Source organism: Xenopus tropicalis, chromosome 10 (genome assembly GCF_000004195.4).
Source record: "Xenopus tropicalis strain Nigerian chromosome 10, UCB_Xtro_10.0, whole genome shotgun sequence".
NCBI lineage: Eukaryota > Metazoa > Chordata > Amphibia > Anura > Pipidae > Xenopus > Xenopus tropicalis.
In genome coordinates, this window is record NC_030686.2 from 5,520,107 (window position 1) to 5,547,281 (window position 27,175).

The 27,175-nt window shown below is 46.4% G+C and overlaps 2 protein-coding genes across 6 annotated transcripts in view; both read right to left on the minus strand.

The window, feature by feature from the left end:
• Positions 1-1,822: 1,822 nt before the first annotated feature.
• rae1 (ribonucleic acid export 1) lies at positions 1,823-12,519 on the minus strand. 3 transcript variants are annotated; one of them, XM_031894127.1, is made up of 13 exons: positions 12,422-12,514; positions 10,193-10,289; positions 10,007-10,111; positions 9,374-9,466; positions 8,510-8,596; positions 8,151-8,237; positions 6,833-6,904; positions 6,599-6,706; positions 5,918-6,024; positions 5,379-5,454; positions 4,788-4,982; positions 4,058-4,143; positions 1,823-2,195 (listed from the first exon to the last, which is right to left on the minus strand). In XM_031894127.1, coding segments are annotated over exons 2-13 (1,107 nt in total). In that variant the 5' UTR covers positions 10,283-10,289; positions 12,422-12,514; the 3' UTR covers positions 1,823-2,194. The 3 variants fall into 3 exon arrangements, with proteins under 3 accessions (XP_031749987.1, NP_001017142.1, XP_031749988.1); NM_001017142.2 differs by lacking the exon at positions 12,422-12,514 and adding an exon at positions 12,402-12,420 and having other exon boundaries at positions 1,829-2,195; XM_031894128.1 differs by lacking the exon at positions 1,823-2,195 and having other exon boundaries at positions 4,057-4,143; positions 12,402-12,519.
• Positions 12,520-13,738: 1,219 nt separating this feature from the next.
• spo11 (SPO11 meiotic protein covalently bound to DSB) overlaps positions 13,739-27,175 on the minus strand; it is a 130,292-nt gene continuing 116,855 nt past the window's right edge. Inside the window, exons 3-15 of one of the 3 annotated variants that reach the window (XM_031894052.1) lie at positions 23,157-23,289; positions 22,857-22,970; positions 22,623-22,711; positions 22,368-22,434; positions 21,560-21,668; positions 20,201-20,287; positions 19,951-19,987; positions 18,227-18,336; positions 17,624-17,723; positions 17,486-17,523; positions 15,845-15,921; positions 15,382-15,493; positions 13,744-13,995 (exon numbers count right to left, since the gene is read on the minus strand). In XM_031894052.1, coding sequence (XP_031749912.1) covers positions 13,876-13,995; positions 15,382-15,493; positions 15,845-15,921; positions 17,486-17,523; positions 17,624-17,723; positions 18,227-18,336; positions 19,951-19,987; positions 20,201-20,287; positions 21,560-21,668; positions 22,368-22,434; positions 22,623-22,711; positions 22,857-22,970; positions 23,157-23,287 — 1,191 coding nt within the window. In that variant the 5' untranslated portion in view covers positions 23,288-23,289 and the 3' untranslated portion in view covers positions 13,744-13,875. Of the gene's footprint in view, positions 13,996-15,381; positions 15,494-15,844; positions 15,922-17,485; positions 17,724-18,226; positions 18,337-19,950; positions 19,988-20,200; positions 20,288-21,559; positions 21,669-22,367; positions 22,435-22,622; positions 22,712-22,856; positions 22,971-23,156; positions 23,290-27,175 lie in introns of all 3 variants that reach the window. The other 2 variants (NM_001008199.1, XM_031894053.1) reach the window with 2 other exon arrangements.

Below are 27,175 nucleotides of genomic sequence, written 5' to 3' on the forward strand. Positions count from 1 at the left end.
CCGGGAGAGAACCGACCTACTCAACCAATTCCGAAGTCAGAACCAGAGACAGAAATGGATATGGCAACACCGCTGTAGGAGGAGATTAAAGGGGAAGTTTCACGTAAAGAGAAAATGTAAAACAAAATAAAGTTGTATTAATCTGTATATTAATAGATTATATTATATACTATAGACATGATCTATAGACTAATGGAACGTCGCCCCCTGGTGGTTCAATCTTGAATCTGTAGGAATGTGGCTTTATAAAACCTTTACATTTTAAACTAAGCTTGACATTTTCCAATGGAAATGGAATTTTCAATGAGTTTCACCGATTCTTTCAAACATTTATTTGCCCCTCGTAACGAACGCTTCAGTTTCAGCTTGGGAATATAAGACGGCAAATGAAGCAACTATTTTACTCAGCTCACTTTTGCCCTCTAATGGTCGCGATGGGTATTATTCTTGTCTACATGGGGCCGACCTGTCCCACAGAGCTAGTCTATAGAGATGATAAAGCATTCCATTCAATCCCTGCCCCAGTGAGCTTACAATCTAAGGTCCCTATCACATTCCCATCAGTCCCTGCCCCAGTGAGCTTACAGTCTAAGGTCCCTATCCCATTCCCATCAGTCCCTGCCCCAGTGAGCTTACAATCTAAGGTCCCTATCACATTCCCATCAGTCCCTGCCCCAGTGAGCTTACAGTCTAAGGTCCCTATCCCATTCCCATCAGTCCCTGCCCCAGTGAGCTTACAATCTAAGGTCCCTATCACATTCCCATCAGTCCCTGCCCCAGTGAGCTTACAATCTAAGGTCCCTATCCCATTCCCATCAGTCCCTGCCCCAGTGTGCTTACAATCTAAGGTCCCAATCACATTCCCATCAGTCCCTGCCCCAGTGAGCTTACAATCTAAAGTCCCAATCACATTCCCATCAGTCCCTGCCCCAGTGAGCTTACAATCTAAGGTCCCTATCACATTCCCATCAGCCCCTGCCCCAGTGAGCTTACAATCTAAGGTCCCTATCACATTCCCATCAGTCCCTGCCCCAGTGAGCTTACAATCTAAGACCCCTATCCCATACCCATCAGTCCCTGCCCCAGTGAGCTTACAATCTAAGGTCCCTATCCCATTCCCATCAGCCCCTGCCCCAGTGAGCTTACAATCTAAGGTCCCTATCCCATTCCCATCAGTCCCTGCCCCAGTGTGCTTACAATCTAAGGTCCCAATCACATTCCCATCAGTCCCTGCCCCAGTGAGCTTACAATCTAAGGTCCCTATCCCATTCCCATCAGTCCCTGCCCCAGTGAGCTTACAATCTAAGGTCCCTATCCCATTCCCATCAGTCCCTGCCCCAGTGAGCTTACAATCTAAGGTCCCTATCCATTCCCATCAGTCCCTGCCCCAGTGAGCTTACAATCTAAGGTCCCTATCCCATTCCCATCAGTCCCTGCCCCAGTGAGCTTACAATCTAAGGTCCCAATCCCATTCCCATCAGTCCCTGCCCCAGTGAGCTTACAATCTAAGGTCCCAATCACATTCCCATCAGTCCCAGCCCCAGTGAGCTTACAATCTAAGGTCCCTATCCCATTCCCATCAGTCCCTGACCCAGTGAGCTTACAATCTAAGGTCCGATCTATCCGAGTGTATCCTTCCATATTCATAGGGTCTGATTAAGTAAAACACAGCAGGGGACAGAACGTGCAAGGGGGCTGCAGAGATAGTTGCACCGGGGGGGGTAAGAGTTGTAATTGGATGAACCCATTGCCTAGGACTCTAGGTACCAGTATCTCTCTAATATACCAGAGAGGATGTAAAAATCAAATCAAAAAGGTTTGATATATATAAAAAAAAAAAAAAACTTTATTCAAATATAAAACAAGACCCAACCAGACACCGTCCAGTTCCTCCGTTCCGGCCCTTTAAGGCGAGTTAATCAGCATGCTGCCCCGCTGGGCTTACGACACATACAATTGATCCAGAAAGACGACAATATCGGGGGTCTCTCACGACAGGAATGGGGGGGGCGAGAGAAACTGTCCTTGTTCTGTACATGGGTTCAACGAAAATTTCAGAGTCTGCGCAGACGCGAAGGGGATTGGCAGCATGAAAGTGAGGTCTGTGCCGGGGGCGGGGCCAGGTGTAAGCGCTGTGCTGAGCAGTATGGGAAACTCATATCTCCAATACTGTGCCCTTGGCGGGGGCTGCTCACCTGGAACAAACAAGAGGAATGATTAGAAAAAGGAATAACGATTCGCTGGTGCAGATCATGTGATATGTTAGGCAGCTGTTCTCCCTCTGAGATCCCCTTGGCTCCTCCTGACACCCAGAAAGATCCCCTGGATCCCCCAGCAATGCACCTACCTAAGGGATCAACGTTCCCAATAAATGCATTAGTCTCTTGTGCCTTATAGTGTTAACCTCAGTTATAGGAGAAGGAAATACAGCCATAAGCACTCACAGAAACACTGCTCTGAGTCCTCTATCAAAAGAAACACAGGATTTCTTGTCTCCTTTTGTGTCACATGTTCTGTACGGCATGAGTCTGCTCAGTTTGCACCTTTCTCCCCCTCCATTCTCCTCCTCCCCCCATCTCTCCCCCTCCCTTCTCCTCCTCCGCCATCTCTCCTCTCTCCCCCTCCCTTTTCCTCCTCCTCCGCCATCTCTCCTCTCTCCCCCTCCCTTTTCCTCCTCCTCCGCCATCTCTCCCCCTCCCTTTTCCTCCTCCTCCGCCATCTCTCCTCTCTCCCCCTCCATTCTCCTCCTCCCCCCATCTCTCCCCCTCCCTTCTCCTCCTCCGCCATCTCTCCTCTCTCCCCTCCCTTTTCCTCCTCCTCCGCCATCTCTCCTCTCTCCCCCTCCCTTTTCTCCTCCTCCGCCATCTCTCCTCTCTCCCCCTCCCTTTTCCTCCTCCTCCTCCGCCATCTCTCCTCTCTCCCCTCCCTTTTCCTCCTCCTCCCCCATTTCTCCTCCTCCCTTTTCCTCCTCCTCCCCCCATCTCTCCTCTCTCCCCCTCCCAACTATGCTGTAACCCGAGCTACCAGCAGCCAGAGCTGCAGCACAGAAGCTACTGAGACCAAGCTAAAATGGCAGCTATCTTAAACAAACAGAAGGAGCTTCTAGGGCTGTTTACTCAGGTATGGTAAAGCTTTCTACAGAATAAATATAGTGTTCCAGCTTGCACTATTGCGACTATCTATTGGCAATTAAATGCCAAAATGCCTTTCCTTCTCCTTCAAAGCAAAAGTACACCTTAAAAGCTACCATTTGCATGGGGAAGACCATTGAAAATCTGCAACTGATAATTTTAGGTTAAGCCAGAGAAGCAAAGGCAACCCGCTTAGATTATTCAGTGTGCAGGAATTCAAAAGGTTAATTCATGGTGAAATTCTCTTATATGCTTTGTGGATTTAAGGGAGGACATAAACTTGTCACTTCCCCAGCAAAATGAACAACTTCATCAAGAAAGAGAAGGGAAGAGTGTTGCTCAGACGGCTGTTGGCGCCATCTAGTGGGTGAAAAGCTTATTACCCCAATAAAGAGATATTACTGGTCAGACAGCACTGCTCACAAACAAGGCATCTTTTATAATAGGGAAACCTGTATAATTGCTAGCTCTTGCGCCTGTGTATAAGGGATATAGCCAGGAATAAGGGAGTCCTTGTTTCAGCCCTCTTTCCTGTTGGGGGGTGCATTAACCCCATAGGTCCTGTGTCCCCTAATGCCAAATACACGATATATCTAGTATAAATAAATCTAAAGCAACTGGACTTGTTTAGTAATCATTGAAGACATTTCACTACTCATCCGAGCAGCTTCTTCAGTTCAACTGACTGGTATGGGAAGCCCTCAGCGTATATACTCTTCCACTAATCCAATCACAATGGCACTTTGTAACTCTGCAGAGAGGGGACATCTGACACTCACAGAGGTGTGAATGCTGTGGGGTTACTTTGAAAGGATTACCCAAGTATCATGCAACTCTTCAAACAGGCGTTACTTGTTAGAGTTGCATGAATGGATATGTATGAAGAGTTCGGAAACTGCCGGGGTACAGACGAACACGATACTTACTATTTCTTATTCCGCGGTTTTAATTCTTCGGCCGCGTTACGCAAGAAGATATAGTTCTTCTTCTGTGGGTTGTAGAATTCATGGCCCTGTACAGAGGGAGTCAAGGTTTCTCAGTTATTTGGCTTTTTGTTCAGCAGCTATCTGGTTGCTAGGGTCTTGTTTACCTTAGCAACCGGGCAGTGTTTTGAATGAGAGACTGGAATATGAATAGGAGAGGGTCTGAATAGAAAGATAAGGAATAAAAAGTAACAATTAGGATGCTCTGAATCCAGGATTCGGTTTGGGATTTGCCCAACATTCGGCCTTTTTCAGCCGGATTTGGATTTACCCGAATCCATGTATCTGGCTGAACTGAACCCGAATCTTTAAAATCACGTGACTTTTTGTCACAAATACGGAAGTTGAAAAGCACAAGGTTCTCCTTAAACCCTCCTAAGATTCCCATTCGGTTCAGTATTCGGCCGAATCTTTTGCAAATGATTCGGGGTTCGGCCGGATTCTAAAATAGTGGATTCAGTGCATCCTTATTAACAATATGGATCAAACTGTAGCCCCACAGAGCCGGGGTCAGCGACCCCCATTTGAAAGATGTACAAGAGGAAGGCAAATAATTTAAAAACTATAAAAAAAAAAAAAAATAATGGAGACCAATTGCAAAGTTGCATATAACATACGTAAGCCACCCCTTTAATAAGCCTAAAGCCCTGTAAGCACTAACACCCAGACACACCTTGGACCAGTCATAGCTGGACGAATAGGCAAAAATGTTTCCATTGTGGTTGAAGGAACAAGCGGAGATTGGCTGGTCCAGCTGCTCCGACGTCTTCAGTTTGGTCCGTGCATCTTTGTCCCAGAAACTGAATCGGCCGTCTGAGCCGACTGTAGCCAAAGTGCCGTGTACGGGATGGAAAGCAATGCCATTTACCTGCATAGGGGGCAAAACAAGGCGGCAACTTCAGCCAAGGGGTAAATAAAGCCAATTCTCCTGTTTGGCGTTTCAGCAGCTATCTGGTTGCTAGGGTCTTGTTTACCTTAGTAACCAGGCAGTGGTTTAAAAGAAAGACTGGAATATGAATAGGAGACGGACTGAATAGAAAGATAAGTAATAAAAAGTAACAATAATACAGTGAGTTTTTTTATGCCCTGGGCAACTTATCCCCATTTGAAAGCTGGAAAGATATAGAAGGAGGCAAATACAAAAACTATGAAAAGATAATGAAGACCAATTGAAACTTTGCTAGGAATAGGACATTCCATAACATAATGCAGCAGCAATGCCCGTATTGTTGCCCGTGCAAAGGGCTGAAGAAATAATACTCACGGCGTAGATATCCTGAGGGGCGGTGGTGTTTGTGCCGTTGGAGCGGTGGCATTTAAACGTGAAGTTGTCTTTGGCTCTAATGGAAAAGAACAGACTCGTCAGACTCCCGAATGTTGCACTGTAGGGGGCCATACACGGCGGCGAGGTCGCCAAGCGAGCAGATCTCTTCCTGATATGCCCACCTACGGGTGGGCGATATTGGGCTAATTGGGTCCTTTGACCCTAGGGCCAAATGATCAAGTTAAAATGGCGGGTATACGCGCTGTCCATTTGGGGATCAACCAGCCGATGTGAGCCACGATCCGATGGAAAAATCAAACCTGCCCCATTGAGATCTGCCAATTTCAGGCCAGATGTAGGTCAGGGAGTTGTTCGTGCCCATACATGGACAGAATTGGTCTAAAGGACTGATATTAGCAGCTAAAATCGGCCCGTGTATGGGCACCTAAACACCTAGCCTCCCCCTGGGCACTGGGAGGGGTAGGTCCACAACCAGAAGGAGCAGTTATTTGCCCATTATTGGGTAAGAGGATACTTACGGATTGGGGGGGTTGATATAATGAATGGCGACTCTTCCTTCAATGCTTCCCAGTGCAAAACCAGTTGGTTTGTTCTGCTTGTCTTTAAATATAGCGACACACCTGTGCTGTGGGGGGAGACAGAATTCACATTAACCCAGGGCAGGTCACTATAGCAACAGCCCAATATCACTGAAAAACAATAGGTTAGCTGAAAGCAGTCTAATGTGTAGCGCTGGCTGAAAGCTCAGACTCAGGCACACTTTACTGCTGCGCTGCAAGTTGGAGTGATATCCCCCCACCCTCACCCCCAGCAGCCGATCAGCAGAACAATGGGAAGGGAGCAAGATAGCAGCTCCCAGTAGGTATCAGAATAGCACTCAATAGTAAGAAATCCAAGTCCGGCTTGGGACTCCTCCAGTTACATGGGAGTAGGAGAAACAATAGGTTAGCTGAAAGCAGTTCTAATGTGTAGCGCTGGCTGAAAGGCACAATGCACTGAGATGGCGCCTACACGCCAATATTACAGCTACAAATACATTTGTTGGTTGAAGAATAAAAGGTTAAATGGCAGAGGGAATTATTTGCTGTGTAACAGTGTCATTTAGAAATAATCATGGCAACGTCCCTTTAATCAGCGGCACATCTCCAATGCAGTCTCTTGTGCTATTTCTGTAGCCCGGGGCCCTTTGCAACCATTACCTGATGTTTAAGGGGAGAGTCTATTCTTCTAAATTCTGAGGGCTGGTTCTCAAGCTGATACACAATTAACCCTCTCTCCGCCGTGGCCACAACAGCCATAGGGTACACCTAAAGAAAAGAAACACGTCAGCACTTTACATACACTAAATATATTCATTTCATGTGTCTTAAAGGAACAGTAACACCAAAACATCTATTCTCCCCCCTCCCATAACACTTCTATCCAGAACTTACCACATCGGCACAGTAACATCGCTCTGGGAGTTGCAGAGTCAGCAATGGGTTAGGCGACCGTGTGTCCCAAAACTAGAAATGGAAACAAATAATACAAAATATTCTCTTGAAAATCATGATAGGAATTATATTCCATAAAAATGCAAAAGGATGGGGTATCTGGGACAAGTAAAGCCCCTTGTGTGGCCCCGCCCAGTATGGTGCCAACTAAGATATAATTACCCCTTATTGGGGGCAGAACATTCCTATTGGGTTTATTTCATGGTTAAATGATTCCCTTTTCTCTGTAATAATAAAACAGTACCTGTACTTGATCCCAACTAAGATATAATTACCCCTTATTGGGGCAGAACAGCCCTATTGGGTTTATTTAATGGTTAAATGATTCCCTTTTCTCTGTAATAATAAAACAGTACCTGTACTTGATCCCAACTAAGATATAATTACCCCTTATTGGGGCAGAACAGCCCTATTGGGTTTATTTCATGGTTAAATGATTCCCTTTTCTCTGTAATAATAAAACAGTACCTGTACTTGATCCCAACTAAGATATAATTACCCTTATTGGGGCAGAACAGCCCTATTGGGTTTATTTCATGGTTAAATGATTCCCTTTTCTCTGTAATAATAAAACAGTACCTGTACTTGATCCCAACTAAGATATAATTACCCCTTATTGGGGCAGAAACAGCCCTATTGGGTTTATTTCATGGTTAAATGATTCCCTTTTCTCTGTAATAATAAAACAGTACCTGTACTTGATCCCAACTAAGATATAATTACCCCTTATTGGGGCAGAACAGCCCTATTGGGTTTATTTAATGGTTAAATGATTCCCTTTTCTCTGTAATAATAAAACAGTACCTGTACTTGATCCCAACTAAGATATAATTACCCCTTATTGGGGCAGAACAGCCCTATTGGGTTTATTTAATGGTTAAATGATTCCCTTTTCTCTGTAATAATAAAACAGTACCTGTACTTGATCCCAACTAAGATATAATTACCCCTTATTGGGGCAGAACAGCCCTATTGGGTTTATTTAATGGTTAAATGATTCCCTTTTCTCTGTAATAATAAAACAGTACCTGTACTTGATCCCAACTAAGATATAATTACCCCTTATTGGGGGCAGAACAGCCCTATTGGGTTTATTTAATGGTTAAATGATTCCCTTTTCTCTGTAATAAAATCCCAGGTCCCGAGCATTCTGGATAAGAGGTCCCATACTTGTAGAGATGTACATTTCATTTGGGACACCCAGGGAGCCACATTATAGTAACTGTAACCATATTGACAATTAAAACGACAGATTTACCTTCAAACTTTTATCCCAGCTCCCAGTCATGATACAGCTGTAGTTTGGGGCCTTTACCCAATGCACGGTCTTTATAGGGGCATCATGCTGAGGAAACATTAGTGCAGTTAGAACACTAAGTAAAAGGAAAAACTCGCACATTGTGAGAACAAACAGACTTTTCATCAGGGAAACAAGTCTCTTATAATATGCAGTGTAGTGTAACTGTAACTGTAGTGTAACTCTGTGCAGGAACGGTTTCATTCTGCCTGTGTGTTGCTGGGAAAACAACAGCCCAGCCTTGCTTTATGGCAGGCATACTGGATACACACTATGGGCTCAGTATATGCTGCAGTCTGTACTGAATCACATCACTCTACCTGTGCAATTTGTATTGATTGGTTGCTGTTCAGGTCCCACATTTTGGCAGTTTTATCACACGAGGCTGTAAACACTTTGCTCCCGTCCTGTAAATACAAAGTTTCATTGAAAATTCCCCCAGAAAACATTCAGTGCAAGATCTATATACAACCCTAAAAATTTGCACATACGGGGGGGTATGGGGGTGCATTAGTGAGCACAGCATGGGAAGCTTGTACATACGGGGGGGTATGGGGGTGCATTAGTGAGCACAGCATGGGAAGCTTGTACATACGGGGGGGTATGGGGGTGCATTAGTGAGCACAGCATGGGAAGCTTGTACATACGGGGGGGTATGGGGGTGCATTAGTGAGCACAGCATGGGAAGCTTGCACATACGGGGGGGTATGGGGGTGCATTAGTGAGCACAGCAATGGAAAGCTTGCACATACGGGGGGGTATGGGGGTGCATTAGTGAGCACAGCATGGGAAGCTTGTACATACGGGGGGGTATGGGGGTGCATTAGTGAGCACAGCATGGGAAGCTTGTACATACGGGGGGGTATGGGGGTGCATTAGTGAGCACAGCATGGGAAGCTTGTACATACGGGGGGTATGGGGGTGCATTAGTGAGCACAGCATGGGAAGCTTGTACATACGGGGGGGTATGGGGGTGCATTAGTGAGCACAGCATGGGAAGCTTGTACATACGGGGGGGTATGGGGGTGCATTAGTGAGCAAAGCATGGGAAGCTTGCACATACTGTCTAAGCTGTCTAATTGCAATTAAATATATTGGGCAAAAGGCAACAAACTAGGAGACTGCTTGGCTGCACTGCTAATTCTCTCCTTACTAGAAGTATAAAGTGATAAAGTAATACTCACGTCACTCCAGCAGACGTCCAGCACGGGGCCTGTGTGCATCTGTTGCGCCTTCGGAATGGTCTGTCCGTTATCCTGAACTTCCCAGCACCGAACCTGCACACAGAAAGCTCCGTCAGCAAGTCAGATCCTTATTAGAGACACATGGTACAACTTGCAATTGGTCTTCATTTGTTAATAGTAGTTTTTGTTCCGCAGCTTTCCAGTTAGGAGTTTCAGCAGTTATCTGGTTGCTAGGGTCCAAAATGCCTTAGCAACCAGGAAGTGGTGTGAGAAAGTGATTGATATATAAATAGCAGAGGGGCTGAATAGAAAGGTAAGTATTAAAAAGTAACAATAACAACAATATTGTAGCTTCAAAGAGCAGTTTTTTGGCTGCCGGGGTCAGTGACCCCCATTTGAAAGCTGCAAAGAGGCAGAACCATAGAAAGTTACGTAATAAAAGGCACTAAGTTTGCCCAGGAGCAGTAACCCATAGCAACCAATCAGCAGGAAGCATTTACTGGTCATCTTATTGGTTGCTATGGGTTACTGCTCCTGGGCAGTTTATTACATATGAGGGTTTATCTCTTTATTAATATAAAGATTCAGAATGCCGGACGTTCGGCACAAATCCGAGGCAGGAATGGCACTCACGTCATTGGCCCAGGAACCGGCGATTAGGAAGTTGCCGGGCAGCGTGGGGGGGCTGAACGAGAGGCACGAGATGCTGTCGTCTGGGGGTGACGTGACTTCGATGTCCTGCACGAAAGGAAGGGACGGTGATTAATGGGGGGGGGGGCTAGAGCCGGAGCTACAGGTTCCCCCATGGAATCCGCTTACCTTCATAGGATTGTGGTTATCGGTCGCTGTGCTGCCGAACATACTGCCGCCCCCGGTTCCAAATCCCCCAGGGGTAGAAAATAAACTCATGGTTTTACTTAAACAGAAAGGAAATGAGAAAATCATAGCGACTTAACCAGCAACACACACATAATGGCAGTGTTAGAGTTCAGGGAAAACTCCTGTGCCTCTGACCCATCTACTTATAGCCCTGTGCCCCCCGGCCCCTTCCCTAGCCCTGTGGCCCCGGCCCCTTCCCTAGCCCTGTGGCCCCGGCCCCTTCCCTAGCCCTGTGGCCCCAGCCCCTTCCCTAGCCCTGTGGCCCCAGCCCCTTCCCTACACAGTGCCCCTTCCCTAGCCCTGTGGCCCCAGCCCCTTCCCTACACAGTGCCCCTTCCCTAGCCCTGTGCCCCTTCCCTAGCCCAGTGGCCCCGGCCCCTTCCCTACACTGTGGCCCTTCCCTAGCCCTGTGGCCCCAGCCCCTTCCCTACACAGTGCCCCTTCCCTACACAGTGCCCCTTCCCTAGCCCTGTGGCCCCGGCCCCTTCCCTAGCCCTGTGGCCCCGGCCCCTTCCTTAGCCCTGTGGCCCCAGCCCCTTCCTTAGCCCTGTGGCCCTTCCCTAGCCCTGGCCCCTTCCCTAGCCCTGTGGCCCCAGCCCCTTCCCTAGCCCTGTGGCCCCAGCCCCTTCCCTACACAGTGCCCCTTCCCTAGCCCTGTGGCCCCAGCCCCTTCCCTACACAGTGCCCCTTCCCTAGCCCTGTGCCCCTTCCCTAGCCCAGTGGCCCCGGCCCCTTCCCTACACTGTGGCCCTTCCCTAGCCCTGTGGCCCCAGCCCCTTCCCTACACAGTGCCCCTTCCCTACACAGTGCCCCTTCCCTAGCCCTGTGGCCCCGGCCCCTTCCCTAGCCCTGTGGCCCCGGCCCCTTCCTTAGCCCTGTGGCCCCAGCCCCTTCCCTACACTGTGCCCCTTCCCTAGCCCTGTGGCCCTTCCCTAGCCCTGTGGCCCTTCCCTAGCCCTGTGGCCCTTCCCTAGCCCTGTGGCCCAAGCCCTTTCCCTACACAGTGCCCCTTCCCTAGCCCTGTGCCCCTTCCCTAGCCCTGTGGCCCCTTCCCTAGCCCTGTGCCCCTTCCCTAGCCCTGTGCCCCTTCCCTAGCCCTGTGCCCCTTCCCTAGCCCTGTGCCCCTTCCCTAGCCCAGTGGCCCCGGCCCCTTCGCTACACTGTGGCCCTTCCCTAGCCCTGTGGCCCCGGCCCCTTCCCTAGCCCTGTGGCCCCGGCCCCTTCCCTAGCCCTGTGGCCCCGGCCCCTTCCCTAGCCCTGTGGCCCCGGCCCCTTCCCTAGCCCTGTGGCCCTTCCCTAGCCCTGTGGCCCCGGCCCCTTCCCTAGCCCTGTGGCCCTTCCCTAGCCCTGTGGCCCCTTCCCTAGCCCTGTGGCCCCGGCCCCTTCCCTAGCCCTGTGGCCCCAGCCCCTTCCCTACACTGTGGCCCTTCCCTAGCCCTGTGGCCCCAGCCCCTTCCCTACACTGTGGCCCTTCCCTAGCCCTGTGGCCCCTTCCCTAGCCCTGTGGCCCCGGCCCCTTCCCTACAACTGTGGCCCTTCCCTAGCCCAGTGGCCCCGGCCCCTTCCCTACACTGTGGCCCTTCCCTAGCCCAGTGGCCCCGGCCCCTTCCCTAGCCCTGTGGCCCCGGCCCCTAGCCCTGTGGCCCCAGCCCCTTCCCTACACTGTGGCCCTTCCCTAGCCCTGTGGCCCCAGCCCCTTCCCTACACTGTGGCCCTTCCCTAGCCCTGTGGCCCCAGCCCCTTCCCTACACAGTGCCCCTTCCCTAGCCCTGTGGCCCCGGCCCCTTCCCTAGCCCTGTGGCCCCAGCCCCTTCCCTACACTGTGGCCCTTCCCTAGCCCTGTGGCCCCTTCCCTAGCCCTGTGGCCCCTTCCCTAGCCCTGTCCCTATTCGCACTGAGTCCTGTGCCTATGGGCAGGGCAGACATCGGGTTACGGTTATCCCGGCCCGTTTGGGGAGTTAAAGGGGCCCCTCTGTGCTGCACTGCCCCGGACTAGCGGCCCCCATGCTGTCAGTGAGCTGCAGACCCGGCCCCCTAACTCCCTCCCTCCCGCTGATCAGTCCGTCCCGCTGTCCCACAGTCCCGCTGTCCCGCTGTCCCACAGTCCCGCTGTCCCTATGACAGGCCGCAGTGCCGGGGCGCCACTTACACTCCCGCAAGGGGCTCTACCTGCCCGCTCCCGCCTCCGCCTCACGGGAACCCGCACGTCTCACGTCTCATCACGCGAGACTGGCGTCCCAACGACGCGTAACGTAATGACGCAATACGCAAGTGCCTTACGGGAATGTGCGTAATCCCGCCTTGCCCGGAGTTGTTAGTTCCCCCAGTTCTCTGACCAAAAAAAAAAAATAAAAATAAAGACTTCTTTTGTGTTATTTGGCCGTTGTGCCCGCCACTATCTCAGCTGCAAACAATTAATTAAAAATACTATATTTTCTGCTCAGAGTGCAGACTTTACTGGTTACCTGACTCCCTCAGATCGGTTTCTCCCAATTTGGCCAAAGCAAGAGTTTGTGTGGAAAGTGGGCCTGGGAATGAGAGAATGTTTGGCTGTGGGGCTGGGAGATTGGCCCTGGCTTTAGCTGCTAATTGCTGTGCATTGATATCATACAGATCCTTATACTCTGACATTGGGGGTAACGCAATTTCCTCGGGAAACATTCTTCAAGATTCCTGTAAAGAATTACCCAAGGGGTTATAAAGCCGGCCATACATGTACCAATACAATTGTACCAAATCTAGTTTTGTACAATTTTCAGACAGTGTGGGCTACGAATTATTGTCCCGATAATTTTTGTACCATGGCGATGGGACGTTTAGTCGGTCGGACAAGTTATAAAATGTCTGTGGGATAAGGATAAAATCTGCGCATGTATCTGTGTATCTGCCGATACCCTTGGGGGCCCTACAATGGGAGTCACTTCCGTACGATTGGTGCCTGTAACTATTTCATGTTCAGAACATCCGCCCATTGGTTATTGTTAGGGCTTTATCCTACAATTTCAGGCTGAATGTGAGTTTTTATTTAAACGTACGACCGATATCCCAACGTTCGTCAGAAGAAGACTAAAATCTGAATGTGTATGGGCAGCTTTATACACGTGTAGGCCCTGCATCCCTCAAGCAAATGCTGAAATTGCCTCCTAAGTGGCCCACTTTTGCCAGATTAGCCCTGATTGTTGGCCCCCAGCCAGTGGTCTCAGATAGCTCCTTAGAAGTCCCATCATTTTGCTGGCCCCTTGCAGTCTCGTACGATTAGACCGCAACGCCAATCCCCATTCTATATAAAGCATGGCCGCGGGGAGAGGAGGGGGAGAGTGGAATGCCTGATAGGCCTCTGCTATGGCTGTCATGAAATTCTTTCTGGAAGTGAGTTTTCACTCTGGCACTCCGTGCAGACAGCAGCGAAACTGCAGGTCCCAAGCATTCTGGATAATAGATCCCATACCGTGTACAGTATATATATATTATGCAGACACACAGTGGTTGTGCTCATAACTTTTTTATTTTGCCAAACTAGTAACAAGGTAACAAGAAATGCTTAATATTCCAACTGAAAAATAACAATTTTGCATTAAGAAAAAACATGCAGTTTTTTAGCCCCAATACGTGTCCTGCGCTGCTCAGATCCAGCCTCCGTAACGCAGCTTGTTGGGTAAATAGACCCTGGACAGGAAGTCAGGAGACAGTGACGTCAGGGCTTGGATTTCTGCCTTCCTTTCGCTGGCTGCCATTTTCTCAATCTGAAAAAAGGATATAAAATGCACTGTTAATTGGCCATAAGAGGGAATCCATTAGCTGGCCTGTGTGTGCTGCCAAAACAATGGACTTCCTGACAAATCGTGGCCTGGGATTGGTCAGCTATCTATCTGACAGTTTAGAAAAATCCTATTGGGAAATGAAACCTCATTGGGCTTGTGTATGATCCTATTGTTATCCCAGGGGACCAATGATTAAATGAGGTGATTTCACTCGTTGTGCGACGAACGATTATATCAGCAAACGATCGTATGGCGATCGGGTTTCCATACGATATGCCATCCACGGGCAACGATAATTTGCAAAAGATTTCATCGTATCATTATCGTAAAATACGTACGATCGTACATCTACGTACGATCCAATGTCGTGGCGGAAGCGGTATTTATTTATTTATGTTCGTTGACTTCCGCTGCTGGCAATCATGACATGCGCAGAGAACAATCGTTTGAAGACAAATGTCTGACACTCACACCAACTGGCAGATTTTATCGTTAAACGACTAAAATTTTTAAACCTGGCCGATCGATTTTGGGGACGATAATGTCGGGTCGATTAATGGGCCGACGATCATTCGCACACCATCAACTATACGATAACTTAACGATAGTATCGGATCGTTCGGGAATCGGTCGTTTGACAGTAAAAAATCGGCCCGTGTATGGGGGCCTTTATTTGCCCTCCAGCATTTGTAGCAGGTGTGTTTATATTTGTGACCTGAGGCAGAACAGGCTTTGAAAGTCCCCATTCTTTAGGCTTATGTAACACACAGCAAAGTTTTACCAGGGAGAACCTGCAAACACTCCTAAATTAAATGACTGGAAAACACTCTGCATTCACCGGGGCCGAGGGTAGTAAAATAACAAAGGCCAAAAATGGAAGGTGGTCCACCTTTAGGGAAACTTTTAGTATGTTGGCCTGTTCTTAGTGGCTTTTCAACTGGTCTTCATGTTGTATAATTGTTTTAATTATATTCTGACTCTTTCGAGCTTTCAAATGGGGGTCACTGACCCCGGCAGCCAAAAACTATTGCTCTGTGAGGCTCCAGTTTTATTGTTACTTTATTACTTATCCTGCTATCTAGGCCCTCCTCTATTTATATACCAGTCTCTCTTACAAACCACTGGTTTCTAGGTAAAATTGGAGACTGGAGATCTGCTGAACAAAAAAAGTAAATAATAAAAAAAGCAAAAAAAAAAAAAAAACAAATAAAAAATCAAGAATAATTGCAAATTGTCTCAGAATATTACTCTCTACATCAAACTAAAATAAAGTTAATTTAAAGGTAAACAAGCCCTTTTATCTTTCCCCCTCTGCGTTGGCAAAGCAGAGCCAGAAAAGCAGGGGAAAAAAAAAAGATTCCAACAAACTTCTCGTTTCCAGAGCGGCTGGCAGGCAATGTAGGGTCTCTTCTGGATGCTAAGCAGCTTCCTCCGGTCCAGTGGACTTAGTGGTATCAGAACATCTTTGGGAATGAATAACCTAAAAAGGGGTAAAGGCAACAGAGTAAGAAAGGGAAACATCTCATACACAGCACCCCATCTGCATAGCCATTTATTTCCCTGCCTTAAATACTTAAATAACCATATTAAGGGTGAAGACACACAGAGCTACTAGTAGCAGCTACAGAAATAGACAATGCTGATCATTTACTGATAACTGTCTCTACGTGTGTTTAGCAGGGGCAACTCTCAGTATTGTCTATGGCAGGGGATTTTCTGGAGTTTAGTAGCCGTAAAAAAGTAGCTGCTACTAAGTAGCTCTGTGTGTCTTCACCCTAAGGGGATGTTCTTGCTGTAGCAGCATTAAATATAGTACTGATGCGGGACATACCTCTCTAAATCTGATGGTAGGAGGCCAAGCCATGCAATTGCAGGGACAGTCAAGTGATGAGCTTCGTATGACATGGACTGCAGGCCAAAAAAATAGATGCTGAACATTATTTTCATATATTGGGCACAGACAACCTGCTAACAGAATGTGTTTCCATGTCAGAGGCTGCCAAGAGCCAATGAATTGTACTCATCTAAATACAGAACGGATGTGCTTTATAAAGTAGTTTCAGGATGGTTTATTGAAAATTTTTTCACTAGCCCCACCTATCTGTGTTACTTCCTGTTGCCTCTTTTTCCAGACTGTGCAGGGGGGGCCGGTGGCACACTGTACTGTAGGACAGGAACCAATCAGCAGTGAGGCTGACCTGGGAACTAAGGCATGTCTTTGCTTATGTGACTGCAGGGCTGTTATTGGCTGCTCCCTTCCTACTCTGCTTCTGGCAGGGACCATTAGGACACAACCCCCCCTCATTTGAAACAGGTACAGGGACCTGAGAGGATCTATAGGGAGCGCCAATAAAGGAACTGTTTTTTCAGATAGTATGGGCCAACCCTTGTCAACTACCAGAAACTTAAGCCAGCGAAGATGACATTAACCCGATCACAACTCTACAAAGAGGAATAAAGGACCCATGCAGTTTTAGCCAGTGAGAGTCATGCAGGTATGGAGTGTGTTAAAGGGGTTGTTCACCTTAAAATTAAACTTTCAGTTATAGAAATTGATATTCTGAATCAATTTGCAATTGGTCTTCACTTTTTTATTGTGAGTGTTTTTTTTTTACTTATTTAGCTTTTTGTTCAACTGTTTTCCAGTTTGGAATTTTAGCAGCTATATGGTTGCTAGTGTCCAGTTTACCATAGCAACCAAGGCAGTGGTTTGAATAAGAGACAGGTATATGAATAGGGGAGGGGCTGAATAGAAAGATAAGGAATAAAAAGTAACAATAACAATAAAACTGTAGCTCACGTAGCCAGTGTCTGACTGGGATGCCAGGGGCCCACCAGAAAACCTTAAACCATGGACCCACTCCCAAACTATTTTTCATCCACTTCTTACTCAGTCTCTATATTTTCCTAGTTTTTTTTTAATCTTTACATACTATAATCTATTCTTCTATATATTTAGTTGCTTTGTTTCCATAGAAAAATAAGTAATGACCATGAATTAGGCCCAATGGCTAGAAGCAGGAGGGCCCACTGACACTTGGGCCCACCGGGAATATTCCTGGTATCCCTGTGACTCAGTCCGACACTGCACGTAGCAATAGATTTTGACTGCTGGGGTCAGTGACCCCCATTTGAAAGCTGGAAAGAGTCGGAAGAAAGAGGCAAATTATTTAAAACCTATAAGAAATAAAGACCAATTGCACAGTTGCTAAGTATTAGCCATTCAAAGTGCAGGGTGGTTTGGTTTCTCTTTGTCTTTCTTTTCATATATATATGGTTCCCATTTCCCACCTACTGTTCTGTGATTCGGTGAGTGGACAAGGGGGTTCCATTTTTTAATCTACAACTTCATATTATCTTTGCCACACTCAAGGTAAATGGGGCGCACCACTATAGACCCCCATACAGTTTAAGGTCAGGATGTAACCAATTTCATAGGCACAATGCCACAGCAGGACACCTTCACACTTACTATAGATCCATACTTGTAAATGCACATGATTTCTATCCCTGAAACACAAACAAGAGAATGTGAAAGAAAATATATACGGAAACAATGTTATGGGAAGAATCGAACTCTGCTTCTGAACGTTGTCTCCTAACTTTGTACCATAGGGGTCGGCGTCAACCAGGGTGAAGATGGGGATGTGGAAGGAATCCCACAGTTTCCGGGTGAGAAGCCTGGTGTTCAGATCCGGGACACCTTTTCCCTGGGGAAGGAAAGCAGAGAGAGGGAGTCACATTCAGACTTTCTTATATTTCTTTTTTATATTTCATTAAATATAATGAATTCTCTGATTTTTTTGGTTTATGCTATTTATTTATTATATACCACTACACCCCCCCCCCCAACATTTTTTATTTTTACATTCCTATTTGATTTTTAAAATCACATCAAAGTTTATTGAGCAAAACAGACGACAGAGAGCTTAACAGGCCCATAGTGCCTGACCAAAAAGGTCGTTATTTGACCCAGAGGGCTGATTTCTAATATCTGTTCCCTTGTCTTATTGGATACTTCTCAATGAACCCATATGTGTCCAACCCAAGGCATATGGCACAAGGAGCAGCTTTATTGCTTGAGTTAAATGGCAGCAATCAGAGCCAGGTAATAGCTGCCAGCTGTTATGAAAATTCAGTACTCAATAATAATTTACCATATACACTATTTGACTATTTCATAAATACAAGATGCACAATCTGTGAGCCTTACTGTAATCAAGATGCAGGGGCCAGACCTAGCACAGAAGTTGTCATCCAGAAGCCTTTGGAACGTTGCATCCTTTTCGATTATGAGGATGAATTTAGCCTGGGTACTCAGGTCTTTTAGGGCTAAGGTTTTGGTCAAACCACATCAATACATTAGTACAAGCTAGAATGCTATATTTATTCTGCAGAAAGCTTTGCCATACCCGAGTAAACAGCCCTAGAAGCTCCCTCTGTTTGTTTAAGATAGCAGCTGCCATTTTAGCTTGGTCTCAGTAGCTTCCATGCTGCAGCTCTGGTGGCTGGTAGCTCAGATTACACAGAGTTGGGGGGGGGAGCAAATTCTGATGGGAGGGGGAGTGAATTCTTATGGGAGTGGGAGGGTGGGGGGAGAAGAAAGCTTTCTGAGTTTTTACCTTTCGTTCTCCTTTATCAATGCAAATACACCATTCTACTATATCCAGAGTTGAAAACCACTATGTACTGTTTCTGAAATAATCAAGTCACACATCACTTCTATCCCCCAGTCAGAAATCAGCCCCCCCCCCTGGCAGGTGGTTATTCCTCATTAATATACCTATAGATACACATATTAGAACCCTAAATGCACTGCCTCCCATTACACTCTATCTGGCTTCCTGGTCTGTGGTTCTGTTTGGCATTGGTAAACCCTGCACCTTACACTGTTGAGTACAATCTATCCTCTTAAAAGGTAATACTAGAACTAAAGTCTTTTTGAATGTGCTGACTGTGGAAGAAACATTTTAAGCTTTTCTTTTCTATACACCCTAGGGACACTACCCCACCCAAAAGCTTTTATTAAAGGTTCTTGTGTCAAAATGTGCTCCTCTCACTTCCAGATAGTTCCGCTTGGTGCCACTCAATCCTTTCTGCCCTATCTTACAAATTGGGTGCCAATTGATTCAGGGGAACCCTGGAGCCACCTCCAACTCCTGGGTTCCTTTCACACCCAGTGTCAATGGGCGCAGCACAATTGTGCCTAGAGAATTGGGCACAAGCGTAATTTGTACGCCAGTAGCAATGCCACTGGAAAATGACAGCAGGTTGGCTTCAGCCCAAATGCATCAGATTTGTGATGATAAAGTGAACCCACTTAGTTGCATTCATTTTGGCAAATCAGACCGAATCGCCCCTTTGCAGGCTCGAAGATGGAATTCTGGGGAAAAAACATGCCGATTGTGCTTGGAGGTGCACTTTACATAAAAATCTGCTCGCCTGGCGAGGTCGCCAAGCGAGCGGATTTTCTCCCGATATCCCCACCTACGGGTGGGCAATATCGGGAGAATTTAGGCTAATTCGGCCCTGGGGCCAAACGATCGAATTATAATGACTGGAATAGGCGCAGTCGGTTCGGGGAGCCAATGCGGTCCCCGATCCAACTGAATTTTTTAACCTGCCCGATTGATATCTGCCCGATTTCAGGCCAGATATCGGTCGGGCAGGCCAGTCGTTGTTTCCCCTGCACGGGCCGCTAAGCTTCAGAATCAGTCCAAGGGACCAATATCGGCAGCTACAATCAGCCTGTGTATGGGGACCTTTACTCGCTGCACTTGTGGATGTAAATGAGCCCTAATATACCCAACTGTGCAGCTAAAACAAAAGGTTCTAACCAAGGTCATCTCAGAAAGCGTTTGTTTGGCTTGGCACCATGTGCGACTTTTGGATGTTTTTGCTTCACGCCCCATTGAAGATCAAAGACTAAAAGGATACGTCTGATTCCTTCGACATTTATTGGCACGAGGACGCCCTGTGAAAACAAGGAGAAGCTTTCAGGTTTGAAGTGAAAACATTATTCTGTGGTCATGGTGAAATGGAACACATTTTTCTCATCCCTGAATCCTAGGCATTACCATGGCACAAACAGAAGGAAACAAGATGCTGCCTACAATGGGGTGGCTTTAATAAATTAGTTGTCATTTTGTAAGGACACAAATAATGATATTATCACTTTCCTACTTACCGATGAGCTGCCACCGCAGTACACTTTGCTTCCATCTTCGGCCGTAAACCATAAATCTCCAGCCACACACCCCTTGGACGTAGAGAGCTAATGGGGAAAGGAAAGCAGCTGTTCTGACCTTTTTCCTGTATTGCTCACATATTATTCTGATGAAAACACTGACACTTCTCTGTTTATGACAAAGAATTTACCCTCATTCACGATGTTGACGGCAGTTTTGACTTATGCATTCCCTGAGGATCATCATCAACTTTGGCAGGCAAAAGAAACTGGCATTTTTCAAGGGAAGATCCACCTTTTTCTTTGCCAGATACCTTGGAGACTTTTTAAAAAGTTTTATAACTAGTAACCCCTTCTGCGCGGGGCTGGCGTCCCCTCCCTAAGCACATCAAGGGCCAGAAAGCATCTTCCATACTTGGCCATGTCACCTCCAGTTCTATGGAGTGAAGCAATGGAAGCCAACCTGCTCTTGGTTCTTAAAGGAGAAGGAAACTAGGGATGCACTGAATCCATTATTTTGGGATCTGGTCGAACCCAGAATCCTTTGTGAAAGATTCAGACGAACACCGAACAAAATCCAGATGTGCAGATGCAAAATAGATTAAGAAAAAATGTCAACCTCCATGTTTATGTGGCAAGAAGTCACGTGATTTTATGGATTCGGTTCGGAGGATGGGTTTGCCTGAATCCTGCTGAAAAAGGCTGAATCTTACCCGAATCCCAAACCGAATCCTGGATTTGGTGCATCCCTAAAGCAAACGTTATATCACTGGGGGGATGGCAAAAGTTAGGCACCCCCAGTGCTAGTTATTACTTATCTGGTACCCCAGGCTGATGCTCCTGTTAGCAGAAAACTGCCCTGGCCTGGGGTATTTCTGCAGAGTGATCTTTTTTTTTTTTTGCCTCTTCTCTCTTCTTTTTGTCAGGGCACAGGCAGAAGCATACATACTAGAGTGAAAAAGACAGCTTTTTGTCTCTGAGTTTGGTTCTCACTCTTCTACGCATGCACCGGCCCGGAACCAAAAGAAGACGGAAGAATCCGAAGAAGATTGTGCCAACATTTTTCTGCAGAAAAACCCTAGGCCGGTGCAGATTTTAGCAAACGAAACACCGGCGCAGGTTATCAGGTAAGTGACAATTTGGCACCCCCAGTGATTTAAGCTTTAGTTTTCCTTTAATGTTTTTGTGAATTCTTTCAAACTGTTCAAATGATAGAATTTCTCATTTTAGCACTTTATAGCCAGCAAGACTATCAAATGGACATGCTAAAATAAATATCAATATTCTCCCGGATGATACTGTAGGTATGCGCTATAGCAGCTGTTTGTGCACCATGGCAATAAGGAGGGAGATACTTACTATGTGTAAATTGATTCTTGGGATTTTCAGCATGCAGGAGAGATCGCTAACAATGTTGTCCACCACTGTCTGGGAGCCATAAAGTTGCACATCATTGTAATATATATCTCTGGAGCAAGGGGACAAGATATCTTTTTTACTTTACAGGCAGAAGCATGAAATAGATATAGTAATATTTCTTTACCAAGCACAACATTTAAATAAAAAAACTAAAAGAAATAGAAGAGTTTAATTAGTAATGTGTTTGTATTGAAATGTTTATACTACAGGTCACCCTCAGGAAAAATCCATATGACGCTTTACTGGGGGCGGTACCAGAAACCCTCACTAAGGCCCAAATCTGATTAGATCACTTGGGTGGGCAATATTGGGCTAATTTAATTGTTTGGCCCTAGGATCTGACAGAAAAATCAAAACTACCCAATTGAGATCTGGTCAATTTCAGGCCAGATGTTGGTCGGGGAGGCCCGTCGGTGGTGCCCATACACGGGACGATTCTAGCTGCCAATTCAGCTTATCTGCACATGTATGGGCACCACCGACGGGCCTCCCCGACCAACATCTGGCCTGAAATTGGCCACCTTTAGAGTTCACCATTTGATAAATACGCTTCTAAAAATTTGCCCTTAACTGATGGCTGCTGTAAATAGTGTTACAGAAAGAGCAGCCAACTAGCTAAACAAAGTCCCTCCTACCAAGAAAATGATGCAAATGCGGTAAAAAGCATAACTCTGGCATACGTTTTTTGGCAAAAAGCCTTTCAGTGGGTTGGTAACATCTTAGTAAAGCTTTTCCCTCTAGATCTTACCTTTTTGTAGTGTACGTATCAGTCTGGACCAGTTTGTAGATCACTGACAGTACCTTAAGCATCAGGGCTGTGGGGGACAATAGGAACAGGTGACAATGCTGAACTAGAAGGCACACACATGGCACAAACTTGGCTGCCCCGTGGAGGGGCCAATATACCAATCTATTGGAGACTCATAAACAGTCCCAACACTCCCCCCATGATACACTGCAGTTTACACTGCAGTACAAAATTACCCAGCTCCGGTCTCCTCACCAAACTTCTGCGCAGACTTGGCACAGTTGCTCCTTACTTTCCTGGTAGTGCAATGTTTTGCTATCTGCAGCCCAACTAAATGGTTAAACCTGCCGGGAAGCATATATACGGTGTGTTTAGCTTCTGTCCCAACAGGTAAAAGACTGGTAAAAACATGGGAGGAACTGCAAAAGTGAAAATAAAAATGGCAATGTGTGATTTATTTAGCATCTGTCCCGTGGCATTGATACTCACTCTATGTTTGCCCAGTTTGTTCTGTTGTCCAGGGTGAGAACAGGCGCTTCATTTTTAGACAGGCTTTCCGTTATTCCCTGGATTATACGTTCAATGGCAGCAAGAACCTGGGAACTGACACAATGCATGGCCCATAAGCAGATGGTTGCAGACTGGCATTTAGAGGGTACAAGGGCCTTCTCTGCAGCCAGACATGCTCCACCATTGATACTTTATAATAGAGAAAAATGAAGCCAGGTTTAACTAAAGCAAGGAAAGATATAGACAGAAAGACCTTGTTATGGACAGATATTTGCTTGCCTGGTTATGTTCTCTTGTGTTTCCCCTTGCCAACTAGAGCTTTGCTCCACATTTTCCTGCAGCTTCTTCAGCAGAGATGCCCGGTGTCGTTCCACATACTGAAAAAAGTCTGGGCTCAGCAATAGGTCCATTTCTAGAGTGAAAACAATGTCATTTTAAAGTGCAGCCAACGAACATAAAGTGATCTTATGGTTTCTAGACAAAGCACAATGACCAACCAAGTACCCTGCCCCAGCAAACGAATCATTTCTACAGAGAGCGTCAAGGTCTCAAGGCATAAAAGTCGTAGAACACCTGCTCCATAGGTAATGCCTGCAATGCTGCAAGTGTACAGCAGAGGGCACTCATACCACTGCCCTTATTGTGCAACCCTGCAAAGTCAATGGCCCTCCAGCTATTCCTAAGCAGCTTCCCAGCACAATAGGCTGGCAGGCACCCCCTGCCCTTTGTTTATCCCCAGCAATGTCATTTCTGACCCTCTATTTAGGACTGCTGCACATTACTGAGGGCAGGTATCTCTCAGTGATAGCTGTGTTTAGCAGAAAAGCCTCCTTATATACATGGATAGGTTACGATAATACAGTCTGCAGGCAGAACGTACAATAAAACCCCTCTGGAGAAACATGAAAACACAATAAGGACTCTATGGCAGAAAGTTTTTTGCTTTTGCAGTGGCAGATTAGGTGTGCTCTATGCAACATTAGTATTAAAGGGGAACTAAAGCCTAACTAAAGAAGTAGGGCAGAAATGTTGTACACTATGTTTGGGTTTCTGTGCCAGCCCAAGGCAACCACGGCCCTTTAGCAGGGAAGATCTGTGCCCCCAAAGATGCCCCCAGTAGCTGTGTTGTACTGTCACTTACCTGAGCCCTGGGACCAGCTCGCTATATACTGTACCCAGAATGCTCTGGACCTGGGGTTTTCCAGATAAGGGGTCTTTCCATAATTTGGATCATTTATTATTACACAGAAAAAGGAAATAATTTTTAAAAATTAGAATTATTGGCTTATAATGGAGTCTATGGGAGATGGTCTTTCTGTAATTCTGAACTTTCTGGATAATGGATCCCATACCTGTATAAGGCTGACTAGGAATAAATACACATAATTACTACATGGCAGTTTAGCAACCAGGACAACTAGCATCAGAATTCAATCATCAGCCCTGTAGCATCAGCTTATACGACAGGCCAGCCTCATTTTCTGCTTGATGATTTGCTACGACCCCAGACAGTTGCCCGGAGTGCATGTCGCAGACACTTTCCAAGATGGTATATGGGCCAACTGGTCATCCTGACGAAGGGAGGGTGTATCCCCGCCCCGAAACGTTGATCAAGGTGGTCACAATAAATGGGGGAAGCTCCCCGACTGCAAATGTTTGTGTGTGCGGCACCGTTACAAAAACAATTCCAACTGGTCGGTGCCACCCAACATCCAATCTAATACTGGTTGGCTGATTATCTCCGGGGAGGCCATATGATTGGTTCCTCTTATTGTTGAACCTTGTAGTTTTCTTTCTAGTGAAGTTCCAGTCATGTGAAAGTGGCCAAAAACACTCAACTCCCTGATACCTTTGAATAAAATCAACTACATGAGGCTGTGGATGAAGCCGACAGGTCTGTATGGGCCTCGCTTGTTATCTGATCACTGCCCTGCAGGCAAGCCCCCATTGTTGTCCCACCGCTTGGCAAAGTTCAGCTTGTTTGGTGAAGAAGCCAAATGAATGGATATTTCCATGTACGCACAACTTTACACATGTTTAGAAGCTCTACCGTTCTTGGCTGCTGCTTTTTGGAAACAGACAAAAGTCACGACGAGCAGCAAAGTTTTCCTCGCTACGCAAGAGCCGCATCGTGTTACATAAAAGAATTCGGGTAGGGTTTAGGCAGGGCTCATTGTATCTGCATTATACAAGCAAATATATTGTATTGTTCATGTTTCTTTAAGTTTCTTATTATAAAAAAAATACACACACACTTTGGGCTGCAGATGCAATAAATCCTGGAGATTCCGCCTGAAATGGTATTCCGATTCCTGTGCCAAAAACGATTTTACCACCAGGATCCAGTCACTGAAGAGCTGTTTTGGCAAGGAGGAGCCTCGAATATCTGTTCTAAGCTCACCTTCTCACGCAAACTGGCAGGGTTGCCTGGGAGCATCGGAGTGAAGGGAAGAGGAATTGCTCGTTATTGATAAATGTTCCTCTAATCTCTTTCCGACAGAGGCGGCTAAATTCCATTTGCATTAGATTTGCCTGGATTTTCTGCTCATAAAATGTTAAATGTGGATAGGAGTGGAGTTAAATGGTCCTCTGTAAGCAAGGTGGCTTCTCTGTCAACTTGAGGTGAGGAGGGGGAGAATTAGCAGTGTTGGTAATGATGAGCAGTAGGCATTTAGGAGAACCGAGGTGTTGGCGTATGTTGATGTATAGAAAATGTGGTGGGACCTATCTGCGTATTACATTATTGCAGTGTATCCTCCATACTATACTGTTTAAGGCAAACAATATGACAGTTCCCACCCATATGTATAAATACATCGGAACGGATACGGCAAAAGTATACTTTATTGCCAATATTTACTCCATGTAGCACCGCACGGGCCTGTCAGTGAAGCTAGGAGTAGCCCTTAAGGTGGCCATACATGGGAAGATTCGCTCATTTGGCGACCTCAACCTCAGGCTAATTACAACAGCCGGCATAGGCACCATTGGACCCAGAACTGAATCGGTTCTCAATCTGATGGAAAATCAAACCTACCTGACCTGCCAGATGCCGGTTGGATAGGCCCATTGGTGGATGCCCAGACACGGGCAGATAAGCTGTCGAATTGTTCTGAAGGACCAGAATCTGCCCGTGTATGGCCACCTTTAGATTTTGTACTGAAAAAAGGCAAAATACACTCTGGGAAGGTGCATCAAAGAGGAGGGATCAACCAAGGCAGCAGCTGCTATCCATTCCGACTGTAATGTCTTCTTCAACTTGTCTGAGCTTCCACTGAATTTGGTTGCAGTTCATGCCAAAACAGGTCCTGTAATTTTGCACAATTAATAACATCTATTTTTCATCTCTATGCGGCACTTTAATGAAGAGCCAGAGGAAAGACAGAAAGGAGTGGCTCAGTAAGAACACCTGGCAGAGCTCACATTCATTTTTATTGTTGGCTGAACTCCACCGATTGGATCAGTTTGTCCTTATGCTGCTTGACTGACCCATGGCCCTCTCCAAAATGGAGGGGGGCATTAACTGATGGCATTTTGACATTGATGGCTCAACACGACGCACACAGGGCAGTGGTCATTCAAATCTGTCAACGCTGTGTGACGCCCCGGCTGCCAATATTTCAACACCTGGCCCAATGCCACTCGGAACGACTGCTGTAGAAGCCTTAGCGCTGGACCACGGTTGTTCCCTAATACTTTCTGTAACAGGAACCTCTCCAGTGTATTCCCTTAGCACTGGGCCCAATCAGATAAATCAGGCGCTTTAGAAACGTCAGGCAGTTTTCAAGGTTAATGGTCATTCCATTGAAATTACTTGTGCCGAAACCATTCGCCCACACTCTATTTCTCAAAGTGCCCCGAGCGCGTGACCTTTCAAATTTCTAATTGGCCTTTTAAAATATATATATTTATATATTTCTTCAGAAGGAAATCATCATTCTCTGGCTTGGTGATCCCTGGTAATTTTTCCCATCTGAAACTTACATGCAGTAATGCTGAATTTGACATGGCAGTTAAAAGCGACCAAGACTGCGGCTAGGTATGAATTTCACTTGTCCTGACCTTGCAGCAGCGATTTTAACCCTTTTGCTTGAATAGGGTTAGACAACAGATCTGGGTGAAATTATTATTGCTGTAACATTTCCAGTACTTTATGTTAGCTGCCGGCAAACTTCTTCCATATGATCTGGTCCTGTCCACCAATTGCTGCCACAGAATGGATGTCGGCAAATACTGGGGAGATTTAGATCAAAAGATATCTAAAGCTTGCAACGTGGACAACTGAAATAGAATAGCGG

Excerpts from the sequence above, each read along its gene's own strand:
- rae1 (XM_031894127.1), bottom strand. The coding sequence starts at position 10,282 with ATGAGTTTATTTTCTACCCCTGGGGGATTTGGAACCGGGGGCGGCAGT. Across the intron at positions 10,112-10,192 it reads ATAACCACAATCCTATGAAG|GACATCGAAGTCACGTCACC; the intron begins GTAAGCGGATTC and ends CCTTTCGTGCAG. Across the intron at positions 6,025-6,598 it reads ACTCTCCCCTTAAACATCAG|CACAGGTGTGTCGCTATATT; the intron begins GTAATGGTTGCA and ends CTCCCCCCACAG.